Here is a 16,289-nt window from a genome sequence, read left to right as displayed (position 1 = left end):
CTATCTGGAATGCTAATAATCCCATCATCAACTCATTTGAACAATTCACAAGTCATTTCAGAGATGTTTTCAGCACAACCACCAGCGAACTCACCGTCTCAGATCAGCTGTTCCGGCTTCAACAAGGTTCTTCTTCGGTCAATGATTACACGCTTCACTTCCGTACGCTGGCGGCGGCTAGTGGATGGAATGAGATCGCTCTGCTGGGTGCCTATCGCCAAGGTCTCCAACCAGACATTCGTGCAGCTATGGCGCTGTACGATGATTCCATCGGGTTGGAGACCTTTCTACAACGTGCCACCCGGTTGTCCCAGCGACTAGCCGCCTGCCAGCCCCCTCTAACCGCTCCTCAGTCCGCTATGGTGGCAGCTTCAGCTCCAGTACCAGAACCAATGGAAATCGACTCATCTCGTCTATCACGCACGGAACGTCATCGCAGAATAACCTCAGGTCTCTGCTTGTATTGTGGTAACGCCGGACATCTCCTACGAAACTGCCCAGTTCGACCCCCACGCCCAGTGGTGAGTACTTTTCATGCTGAAATAAATACAGCCCAACTGACATTAATTCCGGTAACCGTCCATACTGGTGAACGTTCTCTCTCTCTCTCTGCTTTAATTGACTCAGGTGCCTCAGGCAACTTCATCGCGAAAGAATGTCTAGATCTCCTTCATCTCCAGCCACAACGTCATCCGGAATTTTCAGTAAAGACTATTCAGGGAAAACCACTCGGGCGTGGGCGGATTCGTCATGCATCACCCACCATCACCCTACAGATCGGATTGTTTCATCAGGAAAGGATAAAATTTCTGGTACTGGAGCATTCCACCGTGGACATCATCCTGGGCCGTCCCTGGCTACATCTCCATCATCCTAAACTCCGCTGGGATCCTTGTGACATCATTGGATGGAGTAAGCACTGTATGGAGAACTGTATTTCTGACTTACCACAATTTACCACTTCCCCTGTTACTATCGCTTCCACGAAGGTCGAAAGTCCCGATGTTCCTGACACCACGGAGGTCCCAGCGGAGTATTTGGACTACCAGGATGTATTCAACAAGCAAGCTGCCACCCATCTTCCTCCACACCGGCCATGGGACTGCACCATCGATCTGCTACCTGGAGCCCAACTCCCCAAGGGCCGAATCTATCCCCTGTCCAACCCGGAGCGCCAGACGATGGAGGAGTACATCAGGGAAGCACTTGCTCAAGGATTCATCCGAACATCTACCTCTCCGGCTGCTTCCAGCTTCTTCTTCGTGGGTAAGAAGGATGGAGGTCTCCGCCCATGTATCGATTACCGACAACTCAACTCACAACTCATCCAACAGCCATATCCTCTTCCACTTGTCCCTGCCACCCTCGAGGAGCTCCGTGGTGCTCACATTTTTACCAAGCTGGACCTGCGGAGTGCATACAACCTCGTTCGTATTCGTGAGGGAGACGAGTGGAAGACAGCCTTTATAACACCTACTGGCCATTATGAATACCTCGTTATGCCGTATGGTTTATCCATCAGTCCCTCGGTCTTCCAAACGTTTATGAACGAGGTGTTCCGGGAGTTCCTCCACCGGTTCGTTGTGGTCTACATTGACGACATCCTGATTTACTCCCGGAACGAGGCAGAACATCGCCAGCACGTCCGTCAGGTCCTTCAAGTCTTGCGTCAGCACCATCTCTACCTAAAGCTGGAAAAATGTGAGTTCCACCAAACATCAGTGCAGTTCCTGGGCTACAACATCAGCCCCGAGGGTGTGCAGATGGATCAAGGGAAGATTCTTGCGATCCAGAACTGGCCTCAACCCACTACCGTGAAGGAACTGCAAAGGTTTTTAGGATTCACCAACTTCTACCGAAGGTTCATTCAAGATTACAGTTCCATCACCGCACCCATGACCTCCCTCCTACGTGGCCAACCCAAACATCTCTGCTGGAACGTCTCTGCCCACGAAGCCTTTCAGAAGCTCAAGAACATCTTCAGCACCGCTCCCCTGTTACGCCATCCCAATCCAGAACTCCCCTTCGTGGTAGAAGTCGATGCGTCCACTGTGGGCGTGGGAGCGGTGTTGTCTCAAGCAGCCGAAGATTCCACTCTCCTCCATCCCTGTGCATATTTCTCCAAGAAGCTGTCTCCGGCGGAGCAAAACTACGACATCGGTAACCGAGAGTTGCTCGCCATCAAATTGGCCCTGGAGGAGTGGCGACACTGGCTGGAAGGGGCTAAACATCCATTTCTGATCATCACTGACCACAAGAATCTTCAGTATCTCCGTGAGGCCAAACGTTTAAACCCCCAACAAGCTCGATGGGCATTATTCTTCACCAGATTCCAGTATAAAATCACCTACCGTCCCGGTTCCAAGAACATACCTGCTGATGCGCTGTCCAGACAATTCTCCATGGAATCCTCCACAGATCCGGAACCCATCATTCCCTCTCATCTGTTCCTTAGCCCTATCCAGTGGGATATTGACACCTGGATCCAACAAGCCACCCTCCAGGAGCCAGCTCCGCCGGAGTGTCCAGAAGGTAAGACCTACGTACCCAGCTCCCAACGTCAACACCTTCTGGACACAGTTCATCAGTCTCCGGGCTCTGGACATCCAGGTAGCAGAAGGACCCTCTCACTCCTTCAATCTCGTTACTGGTGGTCCAGTATGACCCAAGATGTCATCAGGTACGTCCAAAGCTGCTCAGTCTGTGCCACATCTAATACTCCTCGTCATTTACCCACAGGAAAGCTCGTACCACTTCCCATTCCGCAAAGACCCTGGTCCCTGGACTTCGTGACCGATCTCCCCAACTCGGAGGGGTACACCTGTGTGCTGGTGATTGTGGATAGGTTCTCCAAGTCCTGCAAGCTAATACCTCTGCGGGGACTACCTACGGCAATGGACACCGCTGAGCTCCTATTCCAACACGTCTTCCGCCACTTCGGACTCCCCGAGGAGATCGTTTCGGACCGGGGTCCACAGTTTGTATCGCATGTTTGGAAAGCTTTCTTTAAGTCACTGGAAATATCTGTCAATCTCTCTTCAGGATACCACCCGCAGACCAACGGCCAGACTGAGAGGAAGATCCAGGAGCTTGGACGTTACCTACGGTCATACTGTTCCGGGGACCAACACAGCTGGAGCAGGTTCCTCCCGTGGGCCGAGTACGCACAGAATTCTCTCCGCCAGGATACTACAGGACTAACACCATTTCAGTGCGTACTCGGTTTTCAGCCTCCGCTGTTTCCCTGGACGGAGGAACCCACCAACGTTCCAGCTGTTGACTACTGGTTTCGAGAGAGTGAGAGAGTGTGGGACTCAGCCCATCGTCACCTTCAAAGAGCCATCCGTAGGCATAAGGACTTTGCCGATGCCCGTAGGAGAGCCGCTCCACAGTACCAACCTGGAGACAAGGTATGGCTCTCCACCAAGGACATCCGGCTGAGGCTGCCTTGTCGGAAGCTGAGTCCCCGCTACATCGGTCCGTTCACGATCCTGAGGCAGATCAACGATGTGACATACCAGCTTCAGCTCCCACCCAGGTACAGAATTCACCCCACTTTCCACGTTTCACTCCTTAAACCACATTTTCCCTCTGTCACAGACACCGATAGAGCTGAAGCTGGACCTCCTCCTCCTGAAATCCTGGATCAACCATCTGTGTACTCCGTCCATGAGATCCTGGATTCCCGACGTCGAGGAGGCCGTCTAGAATATCTTATCGACTGGGAGGGGTATGGCCCGGAGGAGAGATCTTGGGTGGCCAGAGATGACGTACTTGATCCCCAACTTCTCACCGACTTCCATCAACGCCACCCAGATCGTCCTGCCCCTCGTGGTCGTGGTCGTCCTCGGCGTCGTAGAGGGGCGTCGGGAGCCGCCCCTGGAGGAGGGGGTAATGTCAGGCATTCACCTCAGCACACGTCCCAGAACACACCCTCTGAAGCTCCACCCATCCGCTCCAACTCACCTGAGTTCTAATTACTCACCTGATCCTCGTTAGCACGCCCTATATCTACCTGGACTGTTTCATTCTCACGTTGTCTGGTCTACGGTTCACATGCCTCCCGTTACTCCAGACCCATCTGCTGTTTCTCCCTGCAAACCTGTTTGCTCTCCGGATTCCGTCACCTGTTCTAAAGGACAATTCAGTTAAGACTTTTATCCTGCCTGATGCTTCTTTGCAAACCTTTGATATTGTTCAATAAACCCACCTTTTACTATTACATCTGTTTCTGTCTCTGCCTATATCTGAGTGTGACAACTATCTTCTAAAAATACTGTATGCTAAAGGACATCTTTATCATCTACAGTTACAGTAGTAATTTAGCAAACAAATATTATAAAACATTTTATAATACATTTTATAGGAAGCTAGGATAGATAACAACACAACCCTTAAGAAAATTAAAACCAAAAACAATGGTTACTATGGTTAAACCATGGTAACCACAAATTAACCATGGTTTTGCTACACTAACCATTGTCTAACCATGAAATGCAAGTAAAACTATGGTTGTAAATTAAAACAGATTGTAATCATTCCGCCAAAAAACATGGTTACAATACAGTACTTTTACTTTAATGAACCATGGTTAATTTTGGTGAGAGAAAAATATAATGATAATGCAATAACATGTTCAGTATTAGTTTTTTTCTGTAAAGACCCTGCTGAAAATAACAGCATATGCTGGTTAGGTATGTTTTGGTTCTGGGATGCTGGTTTTAGCTGGTTTATGCTGGCCCTTAGCTGGTTAATGCTGGTCCTTTGCTGGTTTATGCTGGTCCTTTGCTGGTTTATGCTGGTCCTTTGCTAGTTTATGCTGGTCCTTTGCTGGTTTATGCTGGCCCTTTGCTGGTTTATGCTGGCCCTTAGCTGGTTATTGCTGGTCTTTGCCGGTTTATGCATAAAACCAGCAAAGGACCAGCATAAACCAGCAAAGGGCCAGAGGTGCTTTGCAACTAGGTAGAGACAGTTCTGTTCATAACAGAAGATGGCTGATGGGAATCACACGAGTCTAGGGCCTAGGGAATCACATGACAAAGCAGGAAACATGACAAACTTCAAATCAAGTTACCTTTCTTTATGTAGAGCCTTTTACGCAATACAGATTTTTTCAAAGCAGCTTTACAGTGATAAAGGATAAAAGAATGATTCAATTCAAATTAAAATACATAAAAACACGAACAACAAAAAAAAAAAAAACTAAAACATATGTGAAAATGGAATACATTTCTTAACTTATGGTACTCAACAATGAGTCAGGAATGCTAAACATCACAGCTGACTTTACTTCTTCATTTGTCACACTGGGCTTGGAAAGCCGAGCACATTGCATTTTGGAATACAATATGGAGTGCTGCACGCTTGTCTGTTATAAAAATTTAACTTTTGTCTACTACAGAGTATTATTACCATAGTTTTCTTACACGTTTACAATTAACAGGTGATCTAGTGACCATACACACATTGTAAACAACCCTTGTAAAAGAAGGTGAAATTGAACCAATGGGAAAAGCATGTTGCACATGCTCTGTGAACTGTTGAGCTCTATTAAAGATCTAAATACATAACCAAAAAGATATAGAGATTGAAACAAAAGCCAATTAGACACACCTCACAAACATAACTTACATCTTTTCTTGAGCTAATCAAATGTGCTAGACTGAAGTATTTCAACTTACAATGTTGTTACTAAGCATCATTCTTGCCAAATCCCATTGACTATATTAAGCAAATCACTATTTTATGTTTAAAATCTTTGGATATATATTTATATATTACAGAGTTTCACCATTGCACGTTTTTCTGATTTTGCTAGTTTTTTATTATATGCATAAAAATACGTGCAATTAATTCCAAACCCAGGACAGAGCGGCTGAGTGAATGCAGTCTGGACTCTGTGGATGAGGGTCATTGTGTCAGAGATGCTGTAGAAGGACAGAATTCCTGCACTGTGATCCACATACACTCCTATTTTAGAGGTGGAGGGTACAGGAAGAACAGTTTGACTGTTGCTGTGCCAGAATGAGCATTTGGAGGGTGAGCAGACCAAACTCCAGGACTGATCATTACTTCCAAATGCACACTCATAACCCCACCCTTTCCTGCTAATGCTCTTATATGCCACTGATACATAGACATCAACCCTTCCATCCCATTCTACCTCCCAGTAACCGCGTCCACTCACACTCTCTCTACACAACACCTGCCACCAATAACTAAATCTGTCTGGATGATCAGCATACTGGAGTGTTGTATTGTAAGTCACCTTTCTATATTCCTCAGACAGATAGAGGCGTTGATGAGCTGTGTTTGGATCCAGGGTGAAATTTTGGAAATCTAATAGAAACAAAGCACATTAGCTTCACTGAAATCTTTAAAACTGAATTTCAGTAATGTAAACAGATCTAGGTTTGTCCAATCTTGCTCCAGGAGGGCCACTTTCCTAGCTCTAACACACCTGCCCAGATGCAAAGCTTGTGGAAGTGTGTTTAACTGGGGATGAATCTAAACTCTGCTGGAAGCGACCCTCCATTAGCAGGAAGCAGTCTTCAACAGTCTTTACAGGTGCATCTCAATAAATTAGAATGTTGTGGAAAAGTACATTTATTTCAGTAATTCAACTCAAATTGTGAAACTCATGTGTTAAATAAATTCAATGCACACAAACTGAAGTAGTTTATGTCTTCTGTTCTTTTAATTGTGATGATTTCCCTGCTGAAAGTGGCCAAAACCTCTCTAAAACCAGCCTGCTGACCAGTTATGACCAGCTAAAACCAGGCTGGTTGACCAGCTAAAACCAGCCAACCAGCCGTTCGGTTCGCTTGTCTCGGTTCGGTGCGTGTGTGCGTCGCACGGTTCAACGGTTCAACGCATGCGCAACGTAGCCTCGTGAGTGTCCTTTTTGCGCGAAATAAGAGGTGTGTATAGACATAGAGACAGTAAAAGTGGAGTGCTGCAGGTTACGTCACGTGTAGAAATGGCAAGTGGGAGAGATAAGGAAGGCTGCCTGGAGTTGGAGGATGCGCCAGCTATGTGTCGCTGTTCATCCAACTTGGCTGTTCTTTCAATTTTATTAAAGGAAAGGATGAAGCTGATTGGTTGGTTCATGTCACATGGTCTGCGGTGAGCTTGCGGAATTTTGAAAAGTTGAGATGTTTTTATCTCGATGCGGCGCGGACGCGCCTGGAAAAAACTTTCGCTTCCATTACGAGCGCGCATACCACGCGTCTACATTTGAAATAACAAACTTGAGTGCGCAAAAGACGCTTCATGTGAACGGCCCCTTAGCCAGGTCAGTTGTGTGGGAACATTTTGGATTTCATGTTACCTATGATGATGACGGGAATAAAAGAATAGATCGAACTGAGACTGTGTGCAAGCATTGTGGAAAATGCAAATAATATGGCAACACTTCTAATTTGTCAGTTCATCTGAGAAGACATCACACCAGTGTGTTGGTAGACATGCAAGTTAATTCTTCAGTTCAATCTTTATGTGCTAAAAAGGCACATAAATTCCTGTGGAGATACACATTGTCCTGTTTTTGCCAAATAAATGAAAAGCATGTCATCAATGTCTTCTCTATTGCTGTATCAAATCTCCCCTAGCTTTCCTCAGAGATGGTCTCAATAATGTTCTTAAAGTCAAGTCCAATTCAGTTTGTGCATGATTACATGATAAAACTTTTTTTTTTAATAATATATCCTAAATTGTGGATAATCAAGCTACATTTCATATGCCAAAACAAACTTCTGGAGTGTTAAAGATTAAAATAAAAAAAATAAAAACAAGAACCGTACAGAACCGAAAACCTTGATACGAACCGAACCATGGGTTTTGTGAACCGTGCCACCCCTACAAGCATGTTAACAAAAAGTTGAGTGGAAGAAAAAATTGTAAAAGAAAAAGATGCACAACCAACCAAGAGAACCGCAGCCTTGAGAGGCTTTTTGAGCAAAATCCATTCAAGAATTTGGGTGAACTTCACAAGGAATGGACTGAGGCTAGGGTCAAGACATCAAGAGCCACCACAGACAGAAGTGTCAAGGAATTTGGCTACAGTTGTCGTATTCCTCTTGTTAAACCACTCCTGAACCACAGACAACGTTAGAGGCGTCTTGCCTGGGCTAAGGAGAAGAAGAAATGGACTGTTGCCCAGTGGTCCAAAGTCCTCTTTTCAGATGAGAGCAAGTTTTGTATTTCCTTTGGAAACCAACGTCCTAGAGTCTGGAGGTAGGGTGGAGAAGCTCATAGCCCAAGTTGCTTGAAGTCCAGTGTTAAGTTTCCACAGTCTCTGGTGATTTGGGGTACAATTTCATCTGCTGGTGTTGGTCACTGCACTTGTTTATCAAGATATTTTAGAGCACTCCATGCTTCTTTCTGTTGACCAGCTTTTTAAAGATGCTTATTTTATTTTCCAGCAAGATTTGGCACCTGCCCACACTGCCAAAAGCACCAAAAGTTGATTAAATGACCATGGTGTTGGTGTGCATGATTGGCCAGCAAACTCACCAGATCTGAACCCATATAGAGAATCTATGGGCTATTTTCAAGAGGAAATTGAAACAAGAGACCAAAAAAAAAATGCAGATGAGCTGAAGGCCACTGTCAAAGAAACCTGGGCTTCCATACCACCTCAGCAGTGCCACAGACTGATCACCTCCATGCCACGCCGAATTGAGGCAGTAATTAAAGCAAAAGGAGCCCCTACCAAGTTTTGAGTACATATACAGTAAATGTACATACTTCCCAGAAGGCCAACAATTCACAAAAAATGTTTGTTTTTTTTACACAAAAAAGTATTCTAATTTGATGAGAGAGTGAATTGTTTTTTTTTTTTTAAATGTGAACCAAATCATCACAATTAAAAGAACCAAAGATGTTGGGCCAGATAGCCTTATGGGCAGCGTGCCGACAAATGGCGCAGTTGCACTTCGGGTGTCCTATGTTTGAATCCCACCTCGTGGACCTTTCCCGAACCTACCCCCCTCTCTCCCAGTATCTCCATTGTCCTATCCATAAAAATGCAAAAAAACGCCCCCCCCCCCCCCCCCCAAAAGAAAAAAACAATGACTTAAACTACTTCAGTCTGTGTGTATTGAACTCATATAATTCACGAGTTTCACAATTTTAGTTGAATTACTGAAATAAATGAACTTTTCCATGACATTCATATTTAATAAGATACACCTGTATACGGAGGATTTCAGCACTGATTTAACTAGTATTACATAAATACATACATACATGAATGAATAAAGTAATACTGTAAATGAACACTATAGTTTGTGCACTATTTTGTATACTATTGTGTATTTAATTTAGAATTTTAATGTTTCATTAATCAGTGTTTATAAGCACACCTTTCATCTTAATTCCTTAATTTTCTAGTAACTTACACTGTAGGAAATCTGTCCTGCTACTGTATTCTGGGGTGGGAATGATCTGGATGCATGTCACTGTCAAACACCAATAGAAATATTTACTGTAAAAGTACTAGATAATGATAGATAGATAGATAGATAGATAGATAGATAGATAGATAGATAGATAGATAGATAGATAGATAGATAGATAGATAGATAGATAGATAGATACAAACATACATACATACATACATACAGTACATACATACACACACACATAGATAGATAGATAGATAGATAGATAGATAGATAGATAGATAGATAGATGATAGATAGATAGATAGATAGATAGATAGATAGATAGATAGATAGATAGATAGATAGATAGATAGATAGATAGATACAAACATACATACATACATACATACATACAGTACATACACACACACACACACACACACACACACACACACACACACACACACACACACACACATAAATAGAATAAAAATTTACTTTGACCAGATATCTTTGCAATTTCCTTGCTACAGAAATCCTCCAGTTTTTGTCTCAGTTGAGAGACTGAATCTCCAATACCATCAAATGAACCATCAGTGATTCTGGGAACATCTGGAGATCCAGGAGGAACAGGGAGAGACGGGAAAGTCTACACAGACACAAAGACAAACAACAAAGAATAAATTTAAGATACGAAAGTATTTCATAAAAATCTAATATTGCTCCAGGATTTTTTCTATATTGAAAACCTGGAACTAAAGCTCACTGTGCAACCTGGAGGAAATGGGTGTGATCACGTGTGTGTAAAAGCTGTTCCAGCTTAGCATTTGTCCCCCTCAGATCATCAGTTTCCTGCTCTAGTCTCTTCAAGAGTTCTTCAGCTTGGCTCACTACAATCTTTTCTCTGGCTCTGATCATTGGTGCCATCTCAGAGCATTTTTTCTCAATGGCGCGGATCAGTTCAGGTAAGATCCTCTCACTGTCCTCCACTGCTGTCTGTGCAGAGTGCTGCAGGACAAACATTACACTCAGCTCTTACTGCTGCTCACATGGGGATGATACATGGGGCAACTTTTGAACAATGTTGCCATCAGCAACCAACCAGGTGAGATGCAGGGCCCACAACCAATCCAAATTATTCAGAGAGAAATTTGTCATCCATTGTCAATGGGAAAGTGAAGCAACACTGAAAAAAGTTGCCCCGTGTATCATCAGCATGAGTTTGATTATTTCTTCTTCTTTTCAAAACTTACCTTGTGATTCTCTACAGCCTCTTTTACCTTCTCCTGAATTTTCTCTCTCTGCTGGATTTGCTGCTGAAATTTTGCCTGTTTCTGAACCAACTCTTTCTGTAGGACAAAACGTATAACAGCAATTTACAGAAATATATTAAGTGAAAATGAAAGTAACAGAATGTTTTGGGTGACTTATGCCTTTGTTTTCATCTTAGAAAACTGGATGAATTACATTTTAAGCATAGTGAACTTTACCACTGAAGTCACTGAATTCTAAATTCAGGGACTGAGTATTATTATTATTATTACCAGGGCTGTCAATCGATTAAATTTTTTAATCGTGATTATTCGCATGGATGTCATGAGTAAACTCGTGATTAATCACACATTTTTATCTGTTCTAAATGTACCTTAAATTAATACTTTTTTGAAGTTTTTAATACTTTAATCAACATGGGCATAGGCAAATATGGATGCTTCAAGCAAATGTATGTTTATTATTAGTAAAAAAAACAAAAACATACTCAACATAGAGCATGAAGAATAGACATTTTTTAAAGGTCATAGATTTATTTTTCAAATAACTTGTTCATGTCGATTAGACACATGAAAGAAAAAGAACATAGAAATACCAGGTTCCCATTACGTCTCTTTCTTTGCATTGAGCAATTTACTTACACAAGCCTGTTTACATTATTTGCAGAACAGGGCAGCTCACTTCTTCTGAGCATGCAAAATGTACATTTATTATTACTTATTTGTGACGCCACGCCAGCAGAAGGAGTCCTTACTCTCACTGACTGTTGCTCCCTCTGCTGCCTTGTTGGTTACTTCCTCAAGGCCCCGCGAAGCATTGTTTTGCTGTGCGGACTCTACTAAGCGTTTTCTCGTTTCATTGCCTTGTTTTTGCCACGGTTTTGTTTCATTGTCATTGTCATAGTCATAGTTATTTTGCCATTCTCATAGTTTTGCCTTGTTTCATTGTCTTGTTTATTTTGATACTTTGGACTGCCCTCTTGGAGTTTGACCCACGCCTGTATTATTGGATTGCGGTTTTGTCTTGCCCTGGATGTTCCTGTTTGCTGGTGTTTTGACCCTGCCTGTCTTGACTACGATCTGTTGAATAAAGCTAGCGTTTGGATCTTACACGCTTCCCTGAGTCCGCGTTACATTATTATTACATTTGTTTGCCTCTCTGTGCCCACATACTGTAATCTGATGCAGCCAAGTTCTCAACAAAAGTGTTTCCATTGTTATATTTTAGTGTTTCTGTTGTCAGACAACCAAAGTAATATGAAATAATGGCTGAAAAAAATCCTGAATTATGATTATTATTCAATCGCTGAAAATAATCATTTACCGGCATCTGGACATAAGTCTATTCTCTGCATTATTATCGCTGTTTTTAACTTACTGTTTAAATGCTTTCACGATCCTTGGATTCAGGAGTTTACCCGTTTAAAATTATGTGATCGAAAAAACCTTTGTATTGTTTTCGTTATAATGTACTGATTCGAGAGCCCGGTCTCATTAAAATGCGTAGCATGATTTTCTGTTTCTATTTGGCGTGCTTTAAAAATGCTGAAATTAACTTTGGCGTGCATATGATATGCATGTGTTTAATAATATGTGTATATAATACACAGTTTTCGCGTGCATACTCCTACACTGTAAAAAGTTTTCACCAGTTTCAACTTAAAAACTTAAGTTTAGCAGCTGCCTTAAAATGTTAAGTTAAATCAACTTAAGTCAATTAAATCAACTCATTTTTATTTTAATAATTTAAAATGACTTGTAGTTTTAAGATGATTTAACTTAAAAACTTAAGGCAGCTGCTTAACTTAGGTTTTTGAGTTAAATCTGGTGAAAACTTTTTATAGTGTATGTGGCTCTATGCATCAACCATACACTACCAAACATAGACAGACTCCGCTTGCATTCATTTAATATGTCAGAAGTACCAGTACACACGAAAAAGTACCAGTACGCAAAAGGGTAAAATACAGAAGTGCCCACTTCAAGCACTGGAAGCAACATAATATCTGGTTTAACTGAAAGCGCTGCTCCTCTGCCGCTCTCTGAACAGAGCAGACGCAGATATAAAGAGAGGGAGGTGCGCGTGCACTGAAAGCAAGACCTTGCGCTCGTGTCTCAGAAAAACTATATTAGGTTTGTCCAATTATGTGTTTATTTATTGTTGCTAGACACTTTTCGCTAAGTTGGCAACACTGTGCATCCATTTATATAGGCTATGTAATGGGTCAAACAGAAAATGCGTGCTGCATTAATCGTGCACGTTAATAAAATTAGTGCGTTAACGTATTCATTTTGACAGCCCTAATTATTATTATTATTATTATTATTATTATTAGCATTAATATTTTATTGTTTTTTTTGTTTTTGTGCAATAGATAATAATGTTCCGGGGCCCTATGCTATGAAATTTAAAGGGTTTTTCTTTTAGTGCTGTGGAGTAGACTTTGTTAAGGATAAGTCTCTTAGTTGTACTTATCTACTGAAGGGGTTATGGTCATTATCCATGATAACAAAATCACAATGTAGCAATATTCGCAAGAGACGCCATGAGGGAGTTCTTATGTAAGTCACATTAGGCAGATCTTAGGTCCTACCTGCAGAGAACAGGAGAAATGTTTCTCCAATTCTAGGAAAACACCCAACCAGAACTGTTGGACCTTCCCTCAGCAACCTTGCATTTATTGCAGAGGCTGGATAGATTGGGGTTCATTTTGTGTCTACTGTATGTACCAGAGTAATAAGCTATGCAACATTTTAAACCGCATTTCCCAAGATGCATTATCTAAGTTAAGAATTTGGTTCAAATGCCGCTCTGCATGTATTTCCTCCACAATATCTATTTCCCACAGAGGGACTGATTTCTAATAAAAAAAAAAAAAAAAACTCCTACAGTTGTTAATAATAATTTGAAGGTCAAACTAGTTCATTTCATGGTAATGTGAAGATTTTTTGATTTAGTGTAACAACAGACAGAATCAACATACAATGTCTGTACCTGTTTCTCGACCCTCTCTGCTGCAGTTGATACAGCCTCATGATTTCTGTGTTCATCCACCATACAGAGCATACATATACAACTCTGGTTAGTGCGACAATAAATGTCCAGCGGTTTTTCATGTTTACAGCAGAGCATTTCCTTAATCCGTCTAGTAGCATCCATAAGATTGTGTTCCTTTTCTTTGAAGAGATCTTCATGTTGTTCAAGGTGATTTTGACAGTAAGAGTTCACACACACCAGACAGGACTTCACAGCTTTGTGTTTTCTTTCTGTACAGAAGTCACACTCCACATCTTCAGCTCCAGCAGGAACAGCTGGGAGTTTATTCCTCTTCAGTTGCTCCACAACTTCAGCCAGCATTGTGTTTTTACCCAAAGCAGGTCTTGGACTGAAGGTCTGTCTGCATTTAGGGCAGCTGTAGACTCTCTTCTGATCCTCTTGATTCCAGTGGTCTGTAATGCAGCTCATACAGTAACTGTGTCCACAGGGAATGGCCACTGGATCCTCCAGCAAATCCAGACACACTGGACAGTTGAACTTTTCCTGAAAAAACCTGACTTTAGCCATTTCACTGCATGCACACACAGACAGAGACACAACACAATTAACAAGTACTTTTGTTTTCCCTGAACTGCAAGAGTACTGAAATCATTTCCTTGTTCTTCATTTCAGATGCATGAACAAAACAAGTCTGTCTGTAAAGAGTAATGAACTTGTTTTTCCAGCATGGTAATTTATAATGGAACTGCCAATTAGATGTCAGTTACAGACACTAATGAATACTTTGCAAGACATTGAATGCTGCATCAAGCAAAAAAAAAAAAAAAAAAAAAGTCAATAATAAATCAACTCCACAGCAGTTTTCAAGAAACTCCAATTCAGCCCATATCAAGGTTCCATGTTACAAACTGCTCTAAAATATGACTAGATGATTTTAAGACAAAATTAATAAAAATAGTTAAATGGAACACAGCCTTTTTTTTAGTGTCATGGCTGATTTAAGCTATGGTCTGTGTTGATTACAGTTTGTTGTGCTCTTCCTTTTGCAACTTGTGGCCTAACAACTGAAATAAATATATATAAATTTGACTGTGGGTATACTATTTTTGTAACATATAGACTACTGGATTTATGGCGTTGAAGTTTTAGAGTAATACATGTTTTGGAAAACATACAGTGCCTTGCAAAAATATTCACACCCCCTTTCACATTGTTATGTTACTGCCTTATGTTGAGCTACTTTAAATTACTTTTTTTTTCACATAAATCTACAAACCATATGCCATAATACCAAAGCAAAAGAAAAATTGAAACAACTTAGTGTTATGTCATAGAAAATAGGAAAACACACGCAAGACACAAGGTAATTTCTGAACTCTTTCTTTACTCGAACTGTTCTCTTTCACCCCCCTTTGATACTCAAAACATCCCAACAGTGCCACCCACAGGACAGATGGTGACACCACATCTCGCTCTCTTTAAACAATTATACTTCCACTCATTTGGTACAACACATTGCATAGTACTACCAATGTTTCAACTGAGTAGCACCAACATGTCAAACATGACTTTAACATCTCCCTTGATTCAACAAATGCATAACATTGCCTATAGAACATCACTTTACTGTATATGCCTGATAAAACATCACCTTTCCACGTAATATACAATTTACGGTTTGTAAAATGCAGATTTCAACTTAGGAAGAATACCTGGCCGCTTCACTCGGACAAAAGATCCTTGTTGGAATGACACGTCCTTCGCTCCACGTTTGCAATCAGTGTATGTTTTGGATCTTTGCTGCACATGTTTCACTCGATCCACAATGTTTTGCATTTTTGGTGGACAAAGATTTTGCGGTATCTGCAATCCTGAGATGTGAAGTTTAGTACGCATATGTCTTGCATGTAGCAGTTCAGCAGGTGCACGTTGAGTAGTCGAATGAGGTGTAGAGCGGTAGACTTGTAAGAATTCGCTTGTGAATTCCTTCCATCCCTTGCCCTCCAGGGAAGCAGTTAGTAAGGTGTGCTTCAGAGTACGGTTAAACTGTTCAACTTCTCCATTAGCGCGAGGATAGTACACAGAAGAGGTTCGATGCACAATGCCTCGGTTTCGCAGAAACATCTCAAACTCACATGACATGAATTGAGAGCCATGGTCCGAGATAAGTTCTTGTGGGTCAACTTCTCGGCTGAAAACCGTCGACAGAAACTGAATGACCACTAAAGAAGTTACCTGTGTTACGAATGAAATTAAATCCCTATTCAAAGAGAAATAAATTAACCGTAACAAGTAAACAGGGATCCTCTTTAAAAGATCCCTGGGCTCCCCCGCTCTCCTGGTTCCCCCTTTTCGTTTTTAATGTATTCTTTCGATTCTGTTGAGTGTTTGTAAAAGGATCGCTATGCAAGACATTTGTTGTTATTTAGTGAATTAAGTATAACTGAGTTGTATTCGATAGCTGTTGCGTTTGTCACCTTACTTCCTGATCCTTGTTAAGTGGACTACGGCTGGGAGGTGGGTGCCTGTTTGTTTTGTTCGTTTTCTCCTGTTTTTGTTAGTAGGGAGGGAAGATTTTTGTATTCTTTTATTTATAATCTACTTTCTAGGTTAGTTTGCGATTTAGTAGTTAGT

General features: G+C 41.7%; 1 protein-coding gene across 1 annotated transcript; it reads right to left on the bottom strand.

Annotated features, from left to right (window-relative positions):
- Positions 1 to 4,011: 4,011 nt before the first annotated feature.
- Positions 4,012 to 15,718, bottom strand: LOC141290260 (tripartite motif-containing protein 16-like). The gene is made up of 8 exons (XM_073822450.1): positions 15,695 to 15,718; positions 13,653 to 14,192; positions 10,640 to 10,735; positions 10,161 to 10,394; positions 9,885 to 10,035; positions 9,402 to 9,461; positions 5,844 to 6,339; positions 4,012 to 4,132 (listed from the first exon to the last, which is right to left on the bottom strand). Exons 1-8 carry the CDS (start codon positions 15,716 to 15,718, stop codon positions 4,012 to 4,014), a joined length of 1,722 nt encoding a protein of 573 aa, XP_073678551.1.
- Positions 15,719 to 16,289: the final 571 nt, after the last annotated feature.

The sequence above is a fragment of the Garra rufa genome, chromosome 17 (assembly GCF_049309525.1).
Source record: "Garra rufa chromosome 17, GarRuf1.0, whole genome shotgun sequence".
Classification (NCBI taxonomy): Eukaryota; Metazoa; Chordata; class Actinopteri; order Cypriniformes; family Cyprinidae; genus Garra; species Garra rufa.
Note: the sequence above shows the minus strand (reverse complement) of the source record. Positions and strands in the feature narration are given on the sequence as shown.

Bases quoted from the DNA above. Each gene is read 5' to 3' on its own strand.
- LOC141290260 (XM_073822450.1), bottom strand. From the start codon at position 15,718: ATGGAGAAGTTGAACAGTTTAACC. The intron at 10,395-10,639 runs GTAAGTTTTGAA...TTTGTCCTGCAG, and splicing joins AGGCTGTAGAGAATCACAAG to CACTCTGCACAGACAGCAGT. The intron at 10,036-10,160 runs GTTGCACAGTGA...GTGTCTGTGTAG, and splicing joins ATCACACCCATTTCCTCCAG to ACTTTCCCGTCTCTCCCTGT.